This window comes from Xylocopa sonorina, chromosome 6, assembly GCF_050948175.1.
Source record: "Xylocopa sonorina isolate GNS202 chromosome 6, iyXylSono1_principal, whole genome shotgun sequence".
NCBI lineage: Eukaryota > Metazoa > Arthropoda > Insecta > Hymenoptera > Apidae > Xylocopa > Xylocopa sonorina.
In genome coordinates this window covers 3,455,510-3,482,247 of record NC_135198.1, presented here as the reverse complement: position 1 = coordinate 3,482,247, position 26,738 = coordinate 3,455,510, and the positions used below count along the sequence as shown (strand labels likewise).

At 45.3% G+C, this 26,738-nt stretch overlaps 2 protein-coding genes across 2 annotated transcripts in view; both read left to right on the top strand.

Moving 5' to 3' along the window:
* Rpl8 (ribosomal protein L8) overlaps positions 1-26,738 on the top strand; it is a 309,715-nt gene that overhangs the window by 159,108 nt on the left and 123,869 nt on the right. The window lies entirely within an intron of this gene.
* The window catches only part of LOC143424535 (tyrosine-protein kinase Dnt), a 77,439-nt gene that overhangs the window by 29,508 nt on the left and 21,193 nt on the right, over positions 1-26,738 (top strand). The window contains exon 3 of the mRNA XM_076896663.1: positions 25,105-25,372. Within this exon, the coding sequence (XP_076752778.1) occupies positions 25,105-25,372 (268 nt within the window). The remainder of the gene's footprint in view (positions 1-25,104; positions 25,373-26,738) is intronic.

Genomic DNA, 26,738 nt, shown 5'->3' with positions numbered 1-26,738 from the left:
TAACATTGTACTTGAATAACAGCGTTGCAAGCAGCACGAAATTATGAAAGAAAAGGATGCTATTATCGTCGAGAGTGGCGCGTATGATAGCATGCAATATTCTAATTTCCAATTTAATTATTTTATTTAATTGTTACAAAGTATTTCCATGCCCTCGCTGTCTTTTCGTGCATTTGAAATAAGAGGGAAATGTTAATATCGAATCGCACGCTGGTTGCATATAAAAGCGAGCTACTCAAAACCAGCCAGATCGCGTAGCAATGGTGTCCCATACGAACGACAACAGCGTCGCCGCAGAATTCGCGGAATCCACGAATTTCCGGCATAACGGAACGTCGATGGAGAGTGGCGTTACGTGTCGTCGTCGTTCCCGAGGAAAATTGCTCGGCGGCGGGTCGCATCGTCGACGGAAAGGGGTTGCCACGTATACGCGTATACACGATTTCGTCGACGCTTTATTGTCGTTACGGGAGCACCGCGACGACCCACCTTATCCCCGTTGGGACGTTCCACGTCCCTCCGTCTCTCGTTATCTACCGGATTTCTCTTCGTAAGTTCGTTAACCGCGAAATCTCCGCCATTCCCACGGTCACGGATACACCGTTCCGCCTTATCTTCTTCGCCCGAAGACAGTGCCCGGATCCACGGTTTCCGGATGGAGAAAAATTCGAATTAGCGTTACGGACCCAATTCCAGTAATAGATGGACCGGTTGCTCGCTCGGAACTATCCGCGAACTTATTTCCAATGGCTACGTTCGACCCTTATCTTTGCGATTGCTTCTATCGCCCAGCTTTTCCCATAATCGTTTAAGGGATGAAAATTGCAGTTGAAATGTGACGCGTTTATGAGTCGTAAAATGATTGCACTGTGGGGAGAAACGGAGGAATTCCTCGTAGGCATCGTTACAATGAAAACTTTGAATGTTATTCAGATAATCGTGTGCGATTTTTATTCATTTTTTTTAGATGTATTTATTGAATCGCTATTCTTGATGTGGGCTGTTATCGAACATACAGTTGAAGAAGAGATGATTCGTAAATGACGTGTGAATGCAAAATGTGTATTTTATATACATGTATAATCAATTGATAAAGGAATTCCTTTTTCCGTTGCACTCGACGGTTCGCCCCGTGCATTTCCACGGAAACGAAATACTTTCGAGAAGTGGAATTGCGGAACTTCCTGGAAACAAGACCAAGCTGGAAGCGGTGTCCCCGCTGTAACGTGAAAACGTAACCGGAACAAAAAGCAGAGAGCAGGAGCGCGTAGATAGAGGAAAAGCGGAAAATGGTCACGAGCGGTAATTTACATCGGAATTGCTCTGCCGGATGGAACGGAAAACGCGATGGAATCCAAAATGCGATCATAGAAAATAGCTCTCTCGACGCGAGGTGTAGAAGAGCGAGGGGCGGACGGCCGCTCATTCGATCACCCCGTGAAAGAGAGGCGTTCAGAGTCAAGATTTTCCGCCGCATCTGCCGATTCGAACTTATCTCGTCGCTGCGTCGTGTTCATGGAAAATTGACCAATCTCAATTACACGTAACTTCGTCGTAACGTTCACTCCGCTCGTAATAGGATCGTCGTCGAGAATTTCTGCAGTTTGGCTTCGATCTGAGTCATTGCCTTATTTAGCCTCCCGCTTTATCTTCCTCCTACGATCGAACGGAAAGTCTTCGGGACTAGGGCGCCCTCCGATCCGGATCGGGATGCTCGATCCTCGCCCTCGTGACTCACGACACTTTGTTTCTTTTATCTGATAAATGCGATCGATCCTGATACGAGAACGATTCGACGGTGGCTGCGAGGTTCGTTTCGCCGATTTTTATCTGATCGCCGTTGAATGTACTACCATGCCTCGCGCCACGCGGTTTTATCGTTCAGAAACGACGCCATTAATGACACGGGGGTGTCCGACGCTGACGTTCACCTCGACGACGATGAGAAACGAGCTACGAATTGTCGCGACGAAGGTGGTGAATACAGTGTACTCGTTATTGCATTTTTTTACATAAATCCGTCATCATTACTTCTCGTGTTGATAATTAGGAACTAAAGTGTTAAAATAGCATAGGAATCAGATGTAACGAGAACTTTTTTGTTCGAGCGAAAGAAGAGGATTCTCAGTGGGAAGGAAGTGTTGACGAAAGCTCGCGCTAAGCAATCAGGAGAGAAATATATAAAAAGAGGTCTTAAATTTCCAGCGACAGTACCCTCGATTAACCTCCAGATTCTTGAAGCGGCGAATCATGCTGTTTTTATTTTCTTCGCTCCCCTTCCTGTCGTCGATGTTCATTCTTTTTCTCTCTTCTATCTTTTTTCTTTTTTTTTTTGTTTTCAATCCAACGAGGCGAACGCGAAAGAAAGTTATTGGTTACCATGGACGCGACTATGGACTGGAACGAAGTTTCTCATTGGAGTGGGGCGGAGCACTCGGAATTGGGGATGATTTGTGAATCATCCACTTGTTAGGCGAAAGTTCGTCGCTACTTTTTCCCCCGAGCTAGGTCTACGGATAGCAAGTGGGGTTCGATACTCGTACCATCGGGACGTCTCGCTCTAGAATTATAACCGGTTGTTCCCTCTCCGTCTCCCCTTTTCATCCCTCGTCTGTGTTCCTCTCTTCATAAATTCCGAATATCTCTCTATCTGACATTTTTTTTAATTCGCTCGCTACTATCGGTTGAATATTTTCCACTCTGCATCCTCGTCTTCCGCCTCTCATTTCTATATTTTCGATACGCGTCTCGCTCTTTCTTGTACATTTCGAATACTTCACTACTTTGAATTTCTTCTCGCGTTCTCCGTTACTAATTGGATTTTTTCCCGCGTACACTTCTCTTTTGATTCCTTTACCCGCGTTCCACCCTTTTTCTAGATACCTAATATTTTTTCATTTCACAGTTTTTCGTTTCGTTCACTTTTTCAATCGAAGCATTCCCTCTTCGCATACACGCGCGTCCTTTATTTTTGTACACCGTGCTCGCTACTTTTTGTTGATCCGGAATATTTTTTCCGTTTCCAATATTTTATTCTGCTTCTCTTTACTCGTTAAACATGTTCATCTGTATTCGCGTACAGATTTCCTCTTCTATTTCTTTTCATTGTATATAACACTAAAGCACTCATTACTCCCCTCGAAGCGAAACGAATTAGTTTAAAAAAAAAACTACAGATAACATTCGGAAACGAAACTGTAGGTGTTCGTAAAATTGGATATTTTAAATTGTTTGTTCTTCCCGTTCTCGATCCATTCGTTGCGGTCGTCCCCGTCGTTTCTGTTCCGGTCTCCCCCCAGGATCGAATAGCAGGTAGGGACGAGAGCGTAGGGGGAGTTTGGCATGGCCACCCCAGGGCGACAATTACTTGTAATACCGTCGGTCTCTTGGGGCCGATGGGAACTCGATGGGACGTACTTTCGTCTGAAAAAAAGGATATTACTGCAGCCTAGATCGACTCTGTCCCATTGTCCGTGAGGGCGCGACCTGTCACCCTTGTCTTATCGCTGCTTGACGTAGCTGATGGTCCACCAGAAGCCATCCTCGATTCGAGTGCTCGTAAATTCACCGTCTGCGCAACGTGCGCGGATACAATACATGGAATATGGTTAGAATGGGCTCGTATGATTAAACGGTTTAGCGGAAGACGAGTTACGTTGCACGTGCACCTTACGCGCGCACACATCGTACCCTGTGTTTTGGGAAATAGAAAAACTGCTGAAATCACAAATTTCATTGGATAATTTAATATTAGGTAATCGCGTTAGTAACGTGTTGCAGCGTGGAAAAATAGAAATGTAGTTAATTAATTATTGGTAATTAATATAGTTGGAATATCAATAGTCTGAATTGTAATATATCGACACACAAAGGAATTATGGTATTTCAATTTTGGGAGTCATTCAGCTACAATTTGTTCCTAGGCAATTACGAAATATTCGTTAACGAGAAACGAGGGTACGTCAGGACCACCATCAGAGACCGTGGGATCAACGATCGCTAGGAAAAAAAGCTCTTCGCGGCGAATCAGTGCTTCCTCCCAGGTACCCTCCCTGCTAATACCATTATCTTCATTAAACCGGCTGGCAAATTGGGAAACGCGAAATACAAAGTGACGCGGCGGGCGATTTAATCGAACACGTTTCAGATCGTTTCGCGACTAATTGAATCAGCCTGGCGAGGGCGGACGTTAATACCACGGATAGGGCGCGTCCATAAGTATAATAAATTCCGCGGGAACGAAATGTTTGGCCGCTAATAATTCATCGTCTAGTGCCGATCGTGTAAAGTGTCGCGGATAGACACCAGCGTCCCTCTCGCCCCTCAATCGACGAACAACGCCGTTTCAAATCAAATTATTTCGGAACTAGCCGGGAGCCCTGCTGTTACAACAAACTCCGTATAAAGTCCACTCGAATCCTCGTTATCGGGCGAGCGTTCATTTTTCATTTTAATCACTGCCGCCAGTGCTCGCTTACGCGTACCACCCGCTAATTAATTAAATTGAGACCGCAAACAATTTATTACGTCACGCGATAGGTATTCACGGGTAACGGTGGCCGCACGTGCGCGTACGTATGTACGTGGTCGCGGAGGCGGTTACACCCATACGGAACTATGGCGATGCTCGATGGTGGTAAACGAGACCTCGTCTTGGGAGCGCAGGAGGACGATGGCAATTTTGAATTAATTGCGGATTCACTGAGACCACGGACGATGACGCCGCGTGATTAATGCCCGTCTGGCTTTGTTAACCTTTTAAGCGGTTAGTCTCGGTCTCTGGGCGTCGCGACGCGCCGCAGGGGCGATTTGTGGGGCGCTTAGAATAAATAGTTTATTAATGAACACATCGGATGGTACTTCGAAATAAACGTGCTCCTAGGGGTTGCTAGAGTATTCTCACAGTTTTAATTATTGCATGCGATGCAATTGGATTTTTTTCACTGCGTGCAGTATAGTTAGCTTCTTTGTCATACCAAAGGGATGCAGACAGATGGAGGGTTGCAAAAAAACTTAGTTATATCCATACACAATGGATGTGCTACTATAACTCAAATCATAATCATTCAAGTCGAATTATAACGGTTTAACACAATCTCCATTTGATTATTATTATCACCCCCTAACAAGGGACCAGCTTATAAATTGAAAATTGTCATTTTTGCTGAAACTGTGCGCACATCTTTCAAAAGTAACACTTATTTAGTAGCATGCGCAACTTCAGTCAGGTTCCATCGAAAGGGTTAATCCAAAGGGCGACCCTACCCTCTTGGCCGTATCCCACCCTCGCCCCTTCTCGTCGCGCGCTCTCTTCAGGCTGTCCTTCCTGCTCGCGCCACGCGGCGCCGCTTCCGTATGGTAAGTCCTGTGGGATAACAGCCCTGCGTTTCGGATAACAGGGAATATCACCCACGGGGACACCCGACACCAACGGTGTACACGCCGGCCAGCCTGTGACAAACGCACCCACCGCGGATTATACGACATAATCGCTCGAAACCCGACCATCCGACGTCGACGTCGGACGAGCGAACGGGACGGCGACGCGTTGTAATTTCTCGGACACAATTGAGGAACTTCCATACCTGATACTCGATGAGCCGAAAATGGGACGAGTGCGAACGATAAAACGTTATTTGATCGAAATATTTCGACGATCAGCAACAATGAAAGACGCGCAGACGTGGATACATATTTTTTATTATGGATGAATTGATGAAGATATGAAATATCGTAATAATTACGAAACAAGATCGTACAACTGGCTGGGTCGACCCACCCTCCTCCGGTTCTTACTCTAAACCGAGACAAATGGCGCAAGTTGAGACCTCTAACCGTGAGACAAAGTGCAACGATATTTCAAAGCGATTCGAGGGGGCAGTCTGATCGCGAATGCGTCGCGTGGAACGGTAAACGCACACGAATCCCGTCTAACTTCCGATTCGTGCCGGTGTTCGACGCACGTGCCGTTACCACGCGCTTAACTTTTCTCCGCGCGGCGGCGGAGTTCCGAAACTTAAACGGCCGCTCGACACGGGCCTTAAGACGGGTACGTGGCGCGCGTTTAAACTGGAAATTTTGTGTATACTGTATAATGCTGTCCTATTATGTTAAGGTATACGGTGTGCCCGCGCGACCAGCGCTAGAGAGGGGTGAATGTATAATACAGCTGGTGATCGCTCCGCGTTCGATTCCCGATCGCGCGGATGCCAGATGGGAAACGACGGCTGCCGCGATCGACTGTAACAACCTGCTGCGCTCGCCTCTGTTTACCTACCCTCTCTGCGCCTGGTTACCACCACCGCCGCGGTTCAAAAAAAATTGAAGATCGCGACGACGTCATTTCGATATGTAACCGGGGGAATCTATTGTCCCGCGTAATAGACGCGAATCGAAATTGTTTGGAGTTGAAAACCAGGGTCTCCCAGTTGCGGTGGCTGTTGAAACTGTGGCAATATTTGCCGTCGCCGTGCTTCGCGTTGCGTTTCATTTGATCAATTAATTATATCGCGTGTGCGGAATATCTGCGGAGCTAGCACGCGCAGGTTTTAATTGGACCAGCTTTTTCCAGTTCGCGATTAAGTATCGCGATGCTTTCCCTTTTTCGAGTGAACGCTTCTTGAAGTGAAGTGTATCGATCAACGAGGACGAGTATGATAACTTGAAACGTTGCTCAGTTTTCGTGGATACCCGAAACTCTCCTCGAGTTAATAAAACGAATCGAGTCCTCGCTGGAAAAAAATCCAGCAAGTCGATTTCCGCGCGAAAGCAGCTCTCTGCAGCGGTGGCTGTTATTAACCACGCGATAAAATTCAAACGCCGTTTGAACTTGAAGCGGGGCGAAGAGAAGGAGCTTTGAGAATCGCAGACGTAAGGTTGAAACGGGTTTCAGAGAGGGAAATTGCTGGTCGGTTCGCTCGGATAAAGTCGAAGCTACAGTTTTGACCTCTATCTCTCTCGCCCGACCTCTACCACAGTCGCAGCTGGGAAACTCGGTCCTTTTTCCGCCTCTGCTAATAGCTCCATCGCCAGGTACGTGGCGTTGACGTTTTTATAATTTCATTCGTCGCGACAAGAGCGGCCCGTTTTCCAGGGGCCTCGACGAGGTCTCTTCTCTCGCTGCGACGCGGATCCGCGTAGCCGCCCGTCTCCTTTCATTATTCCCCGGCTCCTGCCTCTTCCTACCGCGGTTACATTCAATTTCAGGCTCGCGGAATCGCGCGCACCCCCGCGCGGAAGCGAAACGCACCGCGATTTAATTCCGGCAGCCGATTCTTCGGTAAGCTCGTTAATTCCCGCGCGGGGGGTGAACATCCGCGGCGGCTCACCCTTCGCGCCCAGCGAACGGTTTGTAATTGAGCCGCGTGACAACGCCGACGGATAAGCAGGCGAAGGTGAATAAATACCGCGGTGACGGGAAACACCCTTCGCCTGGAACTCGTTACCATCGAGACGCCGATGGAACGCCGAGTGATCCGTTAAACAGACACCCTCGCCCACCCCCCAGTTAACCACCGCGCGGAACGAATCTCGACGACTTCTTACTCTTCTCTCCGCCACTTTTCGCCCTTTCTTCTTTACCTTTCAACGTTTTTTCATGCGATGAGATAAATGTCCCATTCGGACGCTCGAGCTTCTATACGATTGTCGAACGAGATGAATTCACGATTAACCGGACAACGAGGGAGAGGAAAAGACCGGTCGAGACTGGTCCGTCGAGGGATATTAAGCGTGCATTGTCGATGGCCGTCTAGAAGGCTTCAGAGATGCTGTTTGTCAGCGGGGGATTCGAGGCTTTCATCGTCTGGTTTTGCATAATTAACAGCGTCGAGAGTTTCGGGGGTGTATCGTGTCCTTTTGGAAGGATTATCCCGACGGCTCGCAGGCATCGCAACCAGGGATCGTATAATGTGCTGATAATTGTGCTTGCGATGCGGTGATTCGCGTGCATAGCGATGCCTGGTCGTGTTTCGGTTCGTTGCTTCGTGGCCTGAAGACTTGCTCTTGTTTCGGTTCGGCGCTCTCATTGGACATTAACGGAATGCTAAATGGGAGCAGGAAATCGTATTATATCGGACTCGTTTCGATGAGAATTTGCAAAATGTTTGCGAAACAAGGAAGAGACTATTCATCGAACTGAATTCTGTCAGCTATTGAGAACGCGAATTGATAATAGAGCACAGAATTCTTTTCTAAAGACGCAAGAAGACTTTCAGAAACGCAACGATCAATTAACCAGTTTAACAATTCGATCGATGCGCAACGAAATGGAACAAGAGCATGTTTCCTGATCGCTTAACCGCGAGTAGAACCACGAACAACTATCGCCGCAAAACACGCACCATCATCAGTGTGTCATTCGAGCCTCGATCAAATTAACTGCGATGCCAGCGAAACATTAGCATAATCCCGTTAAAACGGTACAGTCAACAGTCTCAACACTGATAACTGTATTACAGCGGTATTATTATCCTTTGGAAATCCTCCGCAAGACACTGCAAACTCTCTTATCTCTCGCAACTCTCAAGACGGATAATTACAGAGTCTACTAAGAATCACTTAATTTGTAACACACGAATCGATCCTATCACTTATATCGTTGCGAGGGATTAACGCACTTCTCTCGAAATGAAGTCTCGTTAATTTTCCTCAAAATTTTTGCGCCTTCATAAACTAAATCCACGATATTGGAATTCGGTTAGTCCAATTCTAAAGTGCTGCGAAACTAAAAGACAATCGCTATTATTGGATTTATATCATTGCGAGGGATTAACGCACTTCTCTCGAAATGATACTCGATAATTTTCCTCAAAATTTTTGCGCCTTCATAAACTAAATCCACGGTATTGGAATTCGGTTAGTCCAATTCTAAAGTGCTGCGAAACTAAAAGACAATCGCTATTATTCGATTCTTGGATCCTGTCATTTATATCGTTGCAAGGGATTAACGCACTTCTCTCGAAATGAAGTCTCGATAATTTTCCTCTAAATTTTTGCGCCTTCATAAACTAAATCCACGATATTGGAATTCGGTTAGTCCAATTCTAAAGTGCTGCGAAACTAAAAGACAATCGCTATTATTCGATTCTTGGATCTCCATATCGAGCATCCACCGTCCGCGCGAGCCGATGCATAAAAGTATCGCGAGCAGAAAGGGGATGAAGGCGGTGTCCATTCACGGATCGGCCGTTGAGAAAAATCCATTGTCGTCGCCACCCGTTCCGTCTCCGCCGCGAGGTCCCTTCCACCCCCCAGAAGGCGGGCGCGGATCCGAGCGGCGAACTTCCCTATAGAAAACTCTCGGATTCCGTCATTAATTTTCTCGAGGGCGAGAGGGGCGGCAGGGCGAAGAACAGGCGAAGGGAACAGGTTGGTGGATGAGCGGAGTTATAGTGAAGATAGCAGCGTCGGTGATGGTGGCATTGAGCGATCATCTCATCTCGCCGCGGAAAGTTAGATGAGGAAATTTGTCGTTGCGATAGGTTCGCTCATAGTTGGCAAACTCCTGGGAAGGGACCGTGGCGTTCGAGGCTCTGCACGCTCGCGAGAGCACACCCGACGGGGCACCTTTATAATTTCCGGGACAGATTCGATACCCGAAAATAAGCGAGCGTTATCGATAACTGGAACGTCTCTGAGAATCTCCTCGGATAGGTATAAATACTTTTGAGGGTTGGTAGTACATGTTTTCATCTAATTTCTTCATTTTTTTTTTTTATAAATATTTCGAATGCTACATCATTGTATCATGTGAAATATTCTTCATTTTCTTGTGCGTTTATTTAAAAAAAAATAATAACTGAAAGATGTAAAAGAAATGATGGAAAAATTCGATAGTTCCAGATGTAAAGTTTAACACTTTCTGATGCGATTCAATCATGAAAAATTGTGTATAAAGTTATCGTTCAATTGAAAAGAAAAATTGTAGACTGGTTACTTTATTTCAAGGAGTTAAATTGGGACACCTGCACGAGCTACAGATCTATTCTCGTGTGTCCCAGTATATTTCCAAAAATGAGGCTACTTGCTCCGTAACTCAGTGGAAGTTTTGCGCTTATCTAAGGCTATTCTTATACGATATAACACGCATCGTGAACTCCGTTGGCGGCACACGGCCGCTGGGATATTACAGGAGCTAAATTTCCATGTGCAAAATAACGGCCGACTATCTCGGCCAGCCGTGCGTCCGCTTGTAAACTTTATTGCTCGCAGCAGTTTGGAATTTTTAGCCCCGGTTATCTCGCCCGATGTAACGTGTTCGCTTCCTCCGCGCCATTTTATTCAGCTGCGGATTATCTGAGCAGTAAGAGGTGGACCGCGCAACATTCCAGTTAGTTGAATTATTTGGTGCACGTGTTCAGAAATTCAGCTGCCGGGCCCGACTTTATTCGCTGGAAAATCACTCGGTGTAATTGCCGCTGAAAGCGATCCGTTGAATAATAGGGAAATTAAAATGGATCGAGTGGTTGAATCGTCGTTAGACGTGTCGAGGGTCGCTTGTTACATCGCGATGCAATCAACGGTTTGAAATAACTTGAGCGTCCACTCGATTGATCGATAGTTTGCCATTATGTGCAATAAAATAACGATACTTTACGTTTCTAGATAAATTGTACAGCTGTGTGTTTTGATTGCATAAAATATTTGAGTGACGTTGAACAACTGCAGTAAAAGTGTCGTGTGTCCGAAAGGGAATATGTGCAAACGTTTTGCAAAATTGTCCTATTTTTCAATCGCTGCACTGATGCAACGCGTGTGGATTGTAGCAATCAGAGTCTGTGTACAACATCCATCACTGTCCACAGTTTCGAAATTGTTGTCACAAGGTAACTCAAGCCAGTGAATCTTAAACAATTCCAAGGATATTCCTATCCACTGCTTCAAAGATAAATTCTCGAAAGAACATCTATCTTCAAATTCTGCAATTTTTTCCACTTACATAATTCGAAAAATTGCTCTTGTATATAACATAATATAAAAAACCATAGAAGCATATGAAAGTTGCGAAATATTCGTCCAAAAATAATCCAAACATATTGCATAAATGGAAAGTTGAACCAAAAGATAAAAAGTAAGATAAGAATACCACAAACACTATACTTTCTTGCATTACTACCTCAGTCCAATCGATTGTCACTTTCCCAAACTCTACACTCACTTTCGACTGGCGTTGCGCATCGTAGTTTGCGAACTCCACTTCCGTATCGAGGACGAAACTCGCCGAACGGCCATCGGTAACCACGAAGCGCACGTTTGAGAACTGTCGACGGGGTATTGAATTATTACAGGAACCGGGAATCGTGGAACAGGACGTGTTATGCCAATTGTGGCTGCCGCGTCGTCCTGTTCGATTGAACGGGGCGCGCGCGCGCGCGCGTTGTTCCGTCGGGGTGTCAGAGTCACAATCGTGAGCATAATTACGAGCGCGGTTGTTCCGATTCCGGCATCCTGTCGCCTCGACCTTAAACCGTGACGGGACGATGACACGAGCGAGCACGATGGGCGCTGTCTGTCGGGGCACCCACTCAGCCGCCCGGCTGCTGCGACGCGAGATGGAAAGATCAGGATCAGACCGGGTCGTTTATCAAACTAAGAATTAGGGACATCTGTCCGCTCTGGAGGCACGCCAAATTGAGCACCCACCTTCCGGCGCGTCCTTCGATACGATATTACCTTCGTGTCCTCCGCCGTCGGTGATTAACGAGGGATCATCTTTTTTCCCGCCCTCGTGATTGAGGCCCGGGGATCGAACGCTTTAAAGTCGGCCTCAGTTAACCTTGGACCATAAATGTCCACCATTTTCTGCACCCTCTCGCTTGGCAAATTTCGCGACGATGGTTCGTGCAAAAGTTTCAGCGAGAAGAATAGAGCGGAAAGTGGTGGTTCTAGGTAGAAACTGGATACGTTTGAAGAGGATAAATAATTATTGTTTGTTTGAAATTTGCAATTATACTCGCGCAGTTTGGTTCTTCTGTTATGACTGATAACATTTCCTTTTACCTATTTGATATCTCTCCTAGGCAATTCCCCTGTCTATTATTCTTACTCTAGCTCATGAAACCACGGCTTCTCCCTATTCGCCAAATACAACGATAATGGCGGACAAACATGCTAAAAGGCTCGCGACTTGGATAAACGAATAATCTCGGTTGCATAAATATTTGCTCGCTACCTTTCATTCTTAATTATCATGAATCGTACGTAAACAGTACGAAACGTCCGCGGATAGCATAAAGAATAAATAATGCAAATTTCAGCATCTCTGCGTTTAAAACATAATCCGCAATATCTTTCATAATGGAGTAACTTGGACTTCCTTTCTTCTCTCTCTCTCGTTCTTTCTTCGTCATTTGCCTTACAACTCCATGAAACTAACAAAAAACCTATCAAAAGCAACCTCTTTAACATAAAAAATTCACTCACGTGAACGGCACACCTCGTTCATAGTTAAGCAACCCCCCTTTTCATCCCCCCACGCGTATCCCGCTATTTATTCCATCCGCTTCCGCGTTCGTTCTGAGACACTCCGCATAAACAGGGGCGAACATCCAATGGCGTTCGAATTCGCGTTATCAAAGGCGTCTGGCAAACGGAACGAAAATGCGGGGGCCCAATAACAACAGAGCGGTAACGCGTAACAAGCAGCCGCGCGATTCGTGATCAGGACGATTGGTAGCGTTGATGAGCGGGCTGCGCGCGGGCCGTCTCAATCGATATTCATATACGTTCGCGCGTCCTAAATGTAATTACGTATCCGCGTGTAGCGCACGATGAGGCAAGGATCTAATTACACGGTAGCCTTGGTGCGGAGGCATCGAACGGTGCAGGTCCACCTAGGCGTGAGCTGCTGCGCGGGAACAGAGGGCACGAAGGATTGAGACGCTGAGAGCAGGGTGCTTTGGATATCTATAGAACAGTGGTTCCTAACCATTTAACGTTCCAGCACGATTTTCCAGCTATTTCTTGCTCAGCCTGCACCTTCGCACTAACCCAATTTGCTTCCAGCAAATGTGATTCCAAGATGGACGTTGGTACCGTTTAAACGTCTCGTAAGACCTACGAAGTAGATACAATCTGCCACATCGTGTCTTATCTTCTCGAAACAGCAACGAGAATATTCACGAACCCATTCGCGGATATACTGAAAGAATATCTTGGGAGCGCAAGGGTACGCGGGTGCTGGGTTAAGAACCACTGCTATGGAAGGTAGAAGGTCGGGATCAAGAGCTCGTTTATCAACCGTACGGGATTCCAAACGTCTGTCCCGTGTCACGCTGGATGAATTTATCGGTTTTATAATTAAGCGTGGCTGGCAATACTTGCCAACTAACTCGGTCATAATTTATATCTAAGGGGTTGCATCCTAGCATTGGCGCGCTAAGGAAGGATCTAAGCACCGGTCCCATCTGCCCCGTTGCTCTCGGCTTTCTTATTTCGTATTCTTTCTCACGGTTTCTTCGGGTGACCTCGCGTTGCAGGTGCCTGGAAAATATTCAATAATTCACCAGGCTGCAGAGGAAGGGGCTACGCGAGGGAGGAATAGTGAAACGTAGCGTAGCTAACTCTGTCTCGCTTGCTAAACCAACTTCAGACGATAATAACAACTCTTCGAACCTGGAATATTTACGTACAAACACTATTCCCGTGCAAATTCAATTTTTCAATCGACACCTGAAACGTACGTAGCCATAAATTTCTCCAACACGCGAACGGGTGCTGTTTTACACGTAACCGGCTGCTAACACACCCCATCGAGCCAATAACGCGATCTTTACGATCCTCGACAGTTTAACCATCGGCCGCAATTACGCACACTCGAGCAACCCTATCGCGATGGACATATCACGCGACACGGAAACACCGTTTTCCCCCTGCTGTCTGAGCGCGGATAACACCCCCCGTGAAAATGATCGAAAACAAGTCGCGCGCGGTGGTAACGAGCGAACAATTACAACGAAACGATTGAGCCGTCGCGGTGTCGAAACGCGCGAAGGAAATCTGAGCGGTTGTCGCGACTTCCGCCGCTGGCGTTCACAGCATCCACCCTGGGACCCTCGACCTGGCAAGGGCCGAGAAAGAGGGATGGAATGGGTGGATAGTTAACGGGGAAGTGAAACTGACAAATAACCGAGGGGGTTGAGAGATGGGGGAGGGAGACGAGGCGGATAGACAGCGCGAGCGAGCGAGAGCGATACAGGGGTGGGTTTGAGGCTAGATACGACTCTGGTATAGAGTTTGAGGCTTGTTTGAACAGGCTCCGGCTTCCACAGAGGTTGGACGGAGGTATCGGGAGTTGCTATGACGATCACGCCCCATCGAATTATGCGAAAATTGCCCTACGTACCCTCGACCCTTACGCGCGCGCCATCCCCCGGTGCCCTCCGTCAGGACTTCGGTGATTCCGAACTCCTGTCTTACGAATGCGACGATAAACGGGCCCTGCCGAACTGTATACGTGTACACGGCGTTTCTTAGATCTGACGTTTGCTACCCAGTTCGCTTAGGACCTCGATCGGGATGAACTGCGCTCGTACGGTTTTAGAGGGTTGTTACTTCGTCGCGCGAGATTTCGTGTACAGAAAAAGATTCTTCGAGTGATAGATTATGTATGGGGAGATCAGAGACTGGTTGATGGAAATTAGTTGAAAACGAATGACTAGCTCGCTAATTATCACTATTATTAAAGATAATTGCGTGTTCTCTTTTTTGTAAAATTAGTAACCCTTGTTTTGACAAGATCGTTTTTGATTTCATAAATTAATTGCACCTGCAATCGAGTTATTTAAAGTATTGTAATTTTGCTGCTTATTAATGACGCTTGTACGTATTTTCCCTCGATACCAATATCTGTAATGACGAATTTCCAAATAACGCCCTTCGTCGCGTGCTAGAATTTGATTCCATAAAAAAAGAAAACGTCAGGCTACATTAAACGGTTAGATCCAATATCAGTGGGTTGTCGGTCTCTTAAGCGAGGCAGACGTTACACGAAACTCCCCTGGGAGGATCTCCTCGCAATCCTTGACGTGACTTCTTCCTTCCAGCCTCGTGTTCTCCGCCCGCTTTGTAGCACCGGAGGGACGCAATGTTTCCGTATTAAGGGACAAACCATCGTTGACCCGAGCGGCGTGTATCGCCCTCGCGATGCAGTTTATACGCTACAGGCGTCAATTAACTGGATTTACCTGTAATAAAATTAATCTCGCGTGATTTCAGCCGGGGTCACCGCCACGACGCGTCGCTAAAAGGGTTTCCGTTCCCCGCCCCGTTTCGTATCCCGCCACCTCCGCCGTTTTTGCTTTAAGTGGTCCGTATGAAAGCTGGCGAGGTTTAACACCGCGCAGTAAAAGAAACGAGCTTGTAAAGCTTTGTTTCATAGCGGATTAAACGCTTTGCATGGACAATAAATTGTAGCGAAAATAAATAGCACTAAAAAATATCGCGAGAATATTTTCTATCCTTCGATCTTATTCTGAATTATAGAATCACAGCAAGCGTGCAATAAATCAATTAACGCCATTCCTGTTGCTAGATACCAAATAAGTTGATAGAAATCTTCAGATGCAAAGAAGACGTTGTAAAAAAATTAAGTTACTTCGATCCTCACTTTTACCAGACAAGATAAACTTCGATATTGTATGGCGCGTGTAATAAAAATACACGCTCGACTCTAGCGTCGTTTACGAAGCGGTAACGACCGCGCCTTTTATACCTCGGCCAAACGAAGTTTATCTGAAACGCGATCGACGGCCACGTTCCGTTCGCGGACAATTCATCGATCCCGCCTCCCGTCGATGAAATTAATTTCTCTTTGCGGTACAGATTTCCATTACCGCGGCCAACGGTGTCGTCGTTCGCTCGCTCTGTTTTTCTTCTTTTGCCACTTTCCCACGGAGACGAACCCGGGGCTGGCGCACAATGCCCAGGCGCAATGGCTCGGGAAAATAGATATAAATCGGCGGGCGAAGAAAGGGGCCGAATAAAAGGAGAAATTAGACGGTGAAAAAGAGCGGTGGAAGAATAAACAGAAATGATATTTCTCTCGACGCGGACGTCCACGAGCGTTTCGCCGCGCGTCGGATAAAGTTCCGCGGTTTTACCTTTATTATTATCGCCCCGGGGACCGCCGGCCATACTCTTTTTATCTGCTTAAGCTGAAATGTCAATGCCGTTGTGTTTCAATGTAAAACGCTGCCGGGGCTGAATTTAAATCCTGTCAAGGATTCATGCCTCGCCTGGCTGGATCGCGCATAATCACAATTCACCACGAGTAACTTTTATTAATGTTTATATACGTACGTATATTGTTCTTTGATATTCCAAGCGAACTAGTTAATGATAGTACAATTAGAGATTAGAATACAATTAGCTATAATATGGATTTGCAAGAAAAACGAGTTGGAAATGAAGTATTTCATATCGCAAAGTGTCTGAAGAAATCCATTCAATAGAAGAAACAAAATTATCAAATCAAATTTCGTCTTTCCGTGATATAAAAATCTACCAGCCAAAAGAGAACCGCAAGACCACCCAGCACCAGGTGGTGGAAATTGACGAGGAACAACATTAGACTCGAAGCTACCCCTACGGCTCGCCCGCGCCATTGAGTCCGACTTTCACTGTCGCGCGCAGGTCCCATCCTTTTTAACGCGGTTTCCTTTCCCGCGTATTATCGTCTTCCGGCCGGGTGAGCCGGTGATCACGATGCCAGCAGCCGCGCAATCGGGTTGACAGTCTGTCCGAGGGACACCCGGGTATCCTGGCGGGCACAATGCCGGAGGGTGAAAGTTTTCGGCCCCCACGCGGCGCCGAGCAGCTGCCTGTAAGCTTGACACTTTATTGCTATCGCGAACTGAATCTGCCAGCGTTGTTTCCGTGTTTGCCAGACACTCGATAGTTTCGCGACAGTCCGGGTTTCAGAGGGTCGAGGGAGGGTGCGAGGTGGCGCGGGTCTGGGTTCTCGCCGATGACTGCGACAGGATACGAATGATATTCCCACAGCGCGGGATTAGAGCGTGGAAGGTTGACGATAAAGAATGAAGTTAACCGAGAAGAGGGACGGAGGGGTAACTGGGTTCGATGGAAGAGGGCGGAAAGGTGGTAACGCGATTCGTAGCAAGAAACAAAGGAACAGGGGCACGGATCCTTATGATATTGAAAAGGAGAAAGCGGGCTGGAAAATAAAAAAGGGTCGCGGGGTAGAGGAGGACGGTGGATGCGGAATGCTCTTTGTGCTCGCGGACTTTCCTTTCGAGGATTAAAGAGATGGGACGTTGAGACGTAAGGAAATAAAAGTGGCATCCTGGTGGGGGTGACGCGGAGTTTCGGTAAATAGCATGAAAATTGGGAAATGGAGGCAGGAGAGAAACGCGACGAGGTATCTCGTTGAGTAGAGGCGAAGGTAAAGGAATGAAGGAGTGTGTATGGTCTGGCTGATGGTAACACAGTGGAACAGCCGTTTTTATCCGTATTAAGGGAAGAGTGGAAAGGAAAGGTGGATTAAAGCGTTCGGATAAGCGAATTTTTGCGTAACAAGGGAAGAAGTAGTACTCTGTAGAATATTTCATTTTGTGTTAATATCTGAATAGCGGGAAGTTTGGATAGAGAACACGAATGTGGTATTTAATAAAGTATAAAAATTCTATCTTAACAATTAAAATTCAAGTTGATTTGCAATCCTCTGCTGTTATCTAAAATGGACCAGAAAAATGGTTCAAACGCGAAAGTATGCATATAGAGGAGAGAAACGATGATAGGATTCGATCGACTATACCGCACGATTAAGTTCGAGAGATTAAACCGGAATTTAGAGTCGCGGGGCAGAAGTGTAGAGGCGGGATAACGAGAGACGAAACACGAGAGGGTGGAAAAAAGCGACAAAGGCGAATGCGAACAAACGTGACCGAACGCTTAGACAAAGTGCATGCAGACAGAGGCAGGCAGAGGGCGTTCCTGTATAAACGCTTCCATCTTCAACGGAGTCGAGCATATTGCGTTAACACCGGGGGTGCAAACAGCCCTCGCCCCTCTCACTCGCGCCACCGTCGAGCCTTCCGTTCTACCTTTCAGCATTCTGTCACGCTTGCATAAACTGAAAGACCCTCCGTAGTACAGTCGAGCTAATAATTAAAGTCGCTAAAACCGCTCGTTAAATCGCGTCGCGTGTGCCCTACTTCCTTTCCTCCGCGATTAGTTCCACGCCTGTCCCCTTTTAATTGACACGGAAATATTAGCGTCGAGTCGTCTTTAAAGATGCACCTACATTTCGGGAATCGGGAGCAATTGAAATATTTGCGTTTCAATATCAGAAAATGATAAAAACTCTATATTTTACATGTATAATTAAACTTGCTATTACTTTTTCTATTTAGCAATTATTTAATCGAATTTTGAATATTATTAGTATAAAGATTGATGTACATATCTTAATTAGTGATTTGAAATTTGAAATTTTTAGTTGGTTTAATTATAATATTTTTTTCTTATTCTAAGAGGTGTTGGGATCACGGTCAATGGAGTGAAACGTGATCTTCCGCGTTTTATCGTTTGCAACGAGGCGATTACCGAGGTTAACGATTTTCTCGATTGGCTGCGTCACATGACGAAAGCCCTTTTCCGCTTTTAACCTGTTTACGTGGAATGCACCGGCAAGGGTAGTAGCTGCCTGGGGCGCGAGCTTCAACCACGTCATAGAGGGAAGGGTGGTTAATGATTAATTCATCGTGTCGTTAGAAGTGGCATCAAGCTGCCTACGCATAAATGTTGTCTAACACAAATAAGTCGATAGAGAGGCGAAGTAGCTGAGAAATTCGATTTGCAACTATCTCATCTTCCTCCTGTCTGGTTCTGCAAACTCAATTTTGTCATTCGCAAAATTTCGTCTTACTTTCACGTCTGGGATCACCGTTTGAAATTTACTTTTAAAGTAGTTCAAAATCGTTCGCGTACTACTTCGAATAGAATTAATCGAGATTAGAATACGCTACACGTATCTTTGTAGAACCTTAAAAGTAGTCCTTAAAAATGGAGGACAATTGGTCCAAGTAGGTTGGTATAAGTGATTTTATGATTCATCCAGGGACTTTCTATCGAGGAATTTTAATCGCGTTTGTTGCGCGACCAATTATTGTGCACCGTTTAAATCGAGGTTAGTGATCCATGGTCGTAATAGTTTCTTCGATACGCGATGCGGAAAGTCAATCGTGGTAATCGAGGCCAAGGCAAATTAGGAAATGCTCATAACGACATTCACGGGATTTATAATTAGATAAGTGTGTCACAGAATGAAAAAATAGCCTAAAATGTTAAGCAGTTAACCAAGACTGAATATCCTCAGTATTACACAAATCACGTTAGCCATTTTATCGAATTACACACCTCTATTTCTGAAAACTATAATTCATCGTGTACCAAGTATTCGTATAACTGTCAGCAAGAACAATTTCAAAACTTGTACCACTTATGTAAGACATTGCTGAAACCTTGGCTTGGTAGCGAAACTACTGGGCTACATCGTTGCTACGCGTGAAATATGCGCATAGTTTCAAGTACTCGGGTCCATAAGCTTCACTCATTTTTCATGATGCAGAAATGGCAACGAACGATTTAAGACACAAAGCAACTTGTACCTTCTTGTACAACGTCAGGCAACCTGCTACGATTACTATTTCCTTGGCAATTGGACGACTTGTCTCATTGAAACAATTATATCTGCAAAATAGAGTAGAATGCGATTCATATTAAAATTGTAATCCACGATGCAAAAAATCGTTTAACGATCTTTACTTTTGATATTTATGACAACTGCAATCGCCAATACTAATCGACGGCTACGTTTCAAGACGCAACCTCGTTCGATACGGCGAACGAATCAGAGGGGCCCGGATTTGGATCGTCGAAATTCCAACTTTGAAACGGTTCGAGGGCAGAGTCCGATCTCGCGTTTCCGAGAAATTCCGCGCGGCAAGAATCGCCCGCTCCACCCTCTGCTTTCTGTCAAAGAGTTCAATTTAATTTCTGCGCCAGGATGGACAAGTTCGCGGGGCCACTTCCGCGAGCGAGACGAGGGGCTGGCGGAAGTCGAATCGGAGCGTAAACGCGTAACTTTTTTTCCTTCCCCGGAAACGGCCGGAAAGAACAACCTGGAATTTCGTTATTGCGCTTGTAGCTGAGAGGAAAAAAAAGAAGAAAAAGAAAAAAGGAAGGAAACCAGCGGAACGTAACTCGCAAGGTCCCTCGTTGCGTTTTATTCGTTCGCTCGCCCCCTTCCGGTTCGCCGCTCTTCTGCCCCCGTCCGTCGTCTCTGAATCGATCGTTACGTGACGAATCGCGTTCCACTTACTTTCCTGGCCCGCAACCACTTCGTTCCCGGTGAATCTGACAATTGATCGCGCGCGCGGGCCTTTTGTCGGCGGCGGGAAAAAGTGTCGAGTGCTGGCGAGAGAAAAACGAGATGCAATCGCCGCGGATTTGCAGCGCGCGGAGCCGTTCCTGAGTTCGCGAGACTATTGCCTGTACAACGCTTTCCAATGGGCGTGTCAGAGCCCCAGATCGTTTCTGTAGGTCCGTTCGAGTGTCTTTTCGTGACACTGGTTTCCGCGACTCGGTTAGAAACAATGGAATCGAACGTGCAGTTCGCAGAGAGAGAGAGAGAGAGAGAGAAGATGTTGATAGGGCAAAGGGTGGCATTCTTGAGACGATGGTCAGAAAAGAAATTTGAAGATTAGTCATTTTATATTATACATACTTTTACATAAAATCGGACTTATTTTATTTACGATATCTTATTGATTTTCTATAGACCAGCCTCTGGAGACCATTTTTGCAACTTACATTTATAAGTAGAATGGCTCATGTAATTTTATTAATCACGTCGTCGATCGTAGTGTCGACGTTTATTTTTCATCGAGGCGAATAAAAAGAATGGTCATTTTTCGATGCGTGTTATATTATTTAAATTAAACGAAATCGGTGTCCGGGGAGCATGTTATAATTGATTATAACGTGCCCGGCTGAAAATATTGAAACGCAGCCTGTAAACCGTGCGTGTCGATTAATCACCAAAACAGCAGTCATCGGTAATCTTTTTCTCCACGGTCCGTGCCGCGTTTATCATCGCTGTTTTTTGCATGGTTGCACACTTTTCATCGTCCACGCTCCATGGCACGCGCGTAAATACAGGGTTGGGAATCGAACCGGCCCCCACCGCGCGGCAACGGTGGCTGGCACAAAGGACGCGAATAATCACCGATCCGATTTAAAAACTCGATAATACCTCTGTTTTATCGCTGATCGCAATTCATGCTACGTATACTACAATTACGCGATCGTTAAAAATAGCCATCGCTGAGGATCTTTCATAAAACGCTTGTACAATTATGCGTCAACCCCTTTCACCGCTACATACTTTAACGTCCATCGCTTTTTACGTTAACGTCTCCCTAAAATTGAACGTTCAATTTGAAATTTACCGTGCATCGTTTTCAAATTATTTTAATCACGCGAGAGTCAATGCGAAATACAATGTAATCGCGATTACCTTCTTGAAACTAAATAATTACGACATTAATAATATCCTTCGATACCTCGACAGGTTATTTCATGGCAACGATAACATTTTAAGTATATATACAGGCCGTGTACCTTATTATCAAACATGACATCCGTTCATTCATTCTTAGCGCTGTTCCATTGTCGATTTTGTAAAACATCTTCCAATATTACGCTTTGTTCGGCTATTAATATCCGTAACCGATCGCGAACTAAACGATCACCAAAACGAGAACCCCTCAGGCGGTGACAGCGGTGTATCCGCCGTAGAGAGTTACTTCTGAGATGGGTGCGGTGAACGCATCCCCATTACATCGATAATCACGACAGTTGTTTGCAATAACGAAGGATCGTATAACAGAACTCTGTTTCGAGCTGAAAATGTTGCAATTATTTCCACTATATTTACAACTGTTTATTCGAATTGTAATGGATAATACGAGATGACGGAAAACTCTCGAAGCAAATCGAGGCATCCGCGCGCGTTAAAGGGTGGAAATGCACCCTGTGCGCTGTCACACGGCTCGAGTAGATATTGCCGCGTTACACGGCTTCCTTTTCGTCGTCGACGACAATACCCTCGAACGTTCGCGCTCTATACGATCCCTCGTCGAATGGAAGTTTGTTCTGTACAAAGTACGGTGCACACGCGAGGCGAAGCGGTGCGTAACTGCGAGATCGGTTCGAGTGTTCACGGTTGCCGATCCGAAATCTCCGTGCTCGAGTGGCCGCGTCTCGAATGAAAGCCAGACGCTTCCTGGGCAAACGTTTTTATGCCATTACGAGGAGCCCGTCGAGTGGATATTAAACGAACGCTTGCAAATGAACTCGTATCCTAGAGATCGCTGATAGCGATGGAATTGAGCGCGTTGCTAGATTCACTCGAATACGACTCGATTATTTCTCGAACAGTTCACAAATACCTACTGGAAATGATGAGTAACGATTTTTAAAAAGATTAGTATCTTCTAATATGACTGGAAGTTACTTGAATACAAGTGTCATTGTTGAAGTAAAATTGCTCGACATAATTTGAAATTCGAAAGAACGTACCAGGCTACCATTGGTCATATCTCATACGTTTCGCATCATATAATGGATACGATAATTTAAAAACGTACATTGTTAAACATCTCTAACTATGAATATTCAAAACTGACTCGAATTCGCGAGCGCACATCAAACTTAATCCCATTTCTACCCCGTCCGCGGCTATCAGATTGAATCTCTGACTCGACAAAATTTCACCACTCTGCACTTACGAAATTAGCCTACGACACGAATGAAAATCCGAATGAAGGATCAAAATTTGAATAATCAAAAAAACGAGACTACGAAACTTCGACTTGTCTTGTCAAACTTTGACAGTAGCGATTTCGGTGTTCCTAATCTCTCTCTCTCTCTCTGTAATTGAATACACTTGTCAACGTAATTCGTGCAACTCGAAGCGAGAAAAAAGAAACACGAAGCAGCATTCCATCTCTTCGCGAAGCGAGACGGGGTGGTGGTTCGTACCAGAAGCACAGGGACTCGAGGAACGAGGGAAGAAAGAAAGAAACGGCGGGATCTGTGAACCGAACGAAGGACCGATAGGCAGGTGTCACGCCATCGCGACCCCCTAACGCGACGATTACGACGATCGCGACGATTACAGGTGGCTCCCAGAGGGTGCGCGCGGAGGGTTGGGAACCGGGCACGTTGACATTGCATCACGAAGCACTAACCACATTATTTATGCCACCTCGTAAAACTTGTGGCGTGCCTAAGCACACTACTCGTGCGCCCGACTCGACCTTACCCCCACAGTCGAGAAGTTTACACGGATCGAGTGGCGGGGTTGCAACTTCTGTTTGTGAAGCCCGCCGCCACCCACGGCCCGCTGGCGGCGTTCTTTCCATCGGCGATGGCTGGACGAGACTAAACGTTACGTGATCCTCGCACCAGAGGCTCGACGCTGGTATCGCGGCTCTAAGGAAAGTTTAATTGGGGGGAGAATAAATTTTCTTTTAGAGGGATGCGTACGTAGAGAAGGAGTTACTAAAAAATCTGATATTCGTCGCTACTAAAAGTATGCCTTGAAATGATTTTTTTTTATTTCTTATAGTAAAGAAAATAGTTAAAGTGGCGAATAATTCGATTCCTTGTTTTTAATATATTTGTGCAAATAAGTATCGTTCTGCAAGCCAATATTTTGGCCAATTAAAATTGATACATCTAATCCAAACGTTAGGCGAATAAATATAATTATTGAACGAGATACAAACAACTAGTGTTTGTGTTAAAAAGAATGAGGGTTGTATGATGAATTTCCATTGAGAGGACTTGAGTATCTGTAAACAACTCGGTAGTTTGGATCGATATCAAGCAAATAGAGTGGTTCGCATCGACAACAATTTCGCCAGCATGAAATAAGAGGGTATGCGGTGGATGGAGATAAAACAGGAATGGATCTAGTGTGAAATATTGCATGCGTATAATGATATGCAAGCCTAAAGGGGTTCCTCGTTGTTATAATGCACCGGCTCTTATCGAGATATTTTTATTACGCACGTGACCGTCTGTTTGATGAATGTGAACTCGCGGCGAAGATAGCTAAGGGAAAATTGATAAAACTTTATTTATCACAGCTTTTCGCGACATTAAGAAATGTTGCGAACTCTTGGAACTTCATTAATCAACCGCTGAGCCGAAACGAAAGATTTAGTACTTAAAAAACGACTGTTCCTTCGAATTTATTATGGTATACAAGTTATTGTTGGAATCATATTTCCAAATGTAGAAAATTGGATAAATTTACTGATTTCTAACCATTTCTAACCCTAGAAATTGCTAGATCGCAGCGTGATACGAATAAACCCGAGGATTAAGTATGAAATGCATCGCGTATCTGTGATCGTAGTTCGCCTTGAGGGTTCCGCGCTAGAGTTTCCTTTGGTGGTGCAGCTAGAGAGTTGCGACTTTCACGGTACATTTTTTCAAATGTCCGTTATCGGTTAGCTCACGTGAAATACGGTATTTAATGCAAACAAGAGAGGACGTGAATGGCTTCCGTTTAACATTTCACCTCCACAAACCACTCTACTTCCTGTTTCTACTAGGCCTCTCAGCTTTTTCGCTCGCAACGAACGACGAATCCGCACAAAACTCTGTACAGTTTCACTTCCAACTTTACCTACAATTTACCTCAATAATTTCATAGATACTCGTTTGAAACTTGAAATATTTCTTTGTACTTCAAAAATTATGATAGATAAGTGAGTCTTCGATGATCAATTGGAATCCATAAATTTTGGTAAAATAGAAGGTGAGGCAAGAATGGTTGTGAAAAACAAGTGACAAACAAAACAAGGACACCAGGTGTTTTGTAAATCTATATAATGCTAGCCTAATTAGCAACTCGTTGCTTTATGGTCAGCGCATGCCTAATCCCTTTAATTACAAGGCACCCAAAGGGGGCAATTTGTTACCTGGAAAGAAGATTAATTTAGTTTTACAAAAGGAAGAGTTTATAGTATACATTTCTAAAGATTTATCCCCATTTACATTCATTTGCAGTTACCTTACTCGATGGAGCTGGATTACGACGTGGTCGGTGTGCCTGGCGGTGCCTCGGGAGTCATGGCGCTGCTTCAGCCCAAGGTGAACGTGTCGGCCAAGGGAGAGGTGCCAGTCACCCTGCAAGTCTTCAGGATCAGGCTGCCGTGCTCTGGCCTCGTCAGCGCTGAAATTCCGTTGGCTTTGAGGTTGAACGTCACCGCGCCACCTGGCACCAAATACAACGACACCATTCTGGTGTTCAAACGGAACAAGATTTGTTTCAAAGGTGAGGGGCGGAACGAGTGGCCACTGATTTGTCACGTAATTACTAAAAACTATAGTATTCTGAATTTGACAGGGTTTTCATCCCTTTAATATCTATTTGAGTCGTTGAATTACTCAAAAATTAGCAAGTTAACAAATGTAGATAATGGACTTTTACGTCAGAGGGTAGCTTCTGTAGAAATGTCTGTGAAAATAGCAGAAATGCTGAAAGCAGAATAATTTTACGAAAAGAGCAGTGAAATTTGCAAAAGATCGTTTCATCGGACGACATTCAGAGGGAGACCTAGAATATCTCGAACTATCGCGAAAACGTGAAATGAGACCGCGCGTGGAACGTGTAAACCGTGTCAACGCGTTTGCATACAAGCGTTTTAACACCGTTAGCGGAGGGGGGTGCTGTCAATAATTGCCGGGCTTACGTAATCGCGAATTTAATTAGTACGTTCGCGGGGATCGTTGAATGCCTTCGTTACAGGCGACGCGATTTCGACGTATTCCCGATTAAAACGGAGAGGGCCAGCGTATTCGTTCCGCGAGTCCCTCTCGCGAGTGAATTCTGTGCACGATTTATAGGCCTTTATGTAACGCGCAATCGGCAACAACCCCCGATGCATAATTTCCGTACGCAGAATTTCGCGTATGCGATCACCCGTTCTGATATCCCCGCCCCCTTTTCCACCCCCTCCTCCGCTTTGCATTGTGAAAATCGAACGATTAAATTTTGGCTGCACCGATGGGCCAGCTAATTTCATTTAATTACATCGTACGCGCACCAAACACCACCCTTCGCTGGCAATTTGTCGAGTAACTTTATTTAATCCTGTTCGCGATCAAAGTTTTATTCGTTGAATTCTTTAGGTATTAATGATCGAAGGGGTTAGATGATGCAGGGACATTTTAATTGATATTGGAACTCTACTTTTGATTAAATAATGAGTTTGATTCTTTAAAAACCTTCGATCACTGATAATGATATCTCTCATTAATTTTAATATTCAGCTCTCGAAAAAATGGAAGATCAATGATTTCTGAAGAGGAAGAATCGTAATTTCTCATAATTTTAATGATCTTAAAAGTTACTTTTCACTGCGAATTAGATATACTTTTTCGAACACATCATATCACAGAATTTTTAATAAACCTATAGAATAGGGTCGAAAGATTGCAACCCGTATTTTGAAACTTGTCTGACGTGATCGAGCGGTCACTGTCCGCTTTTCTATTTGAACCTTCATCTTCTTTCGTAATCTATCTTCATCGTGTAATGAAAGTATAGTATTGAAACTAAAATTGACATTGCCCGCGTTAAACGAAGCCGTCAGAAGTTTTTCACAGCTGATATCACCATTCTCATCCGATTTTTTCAA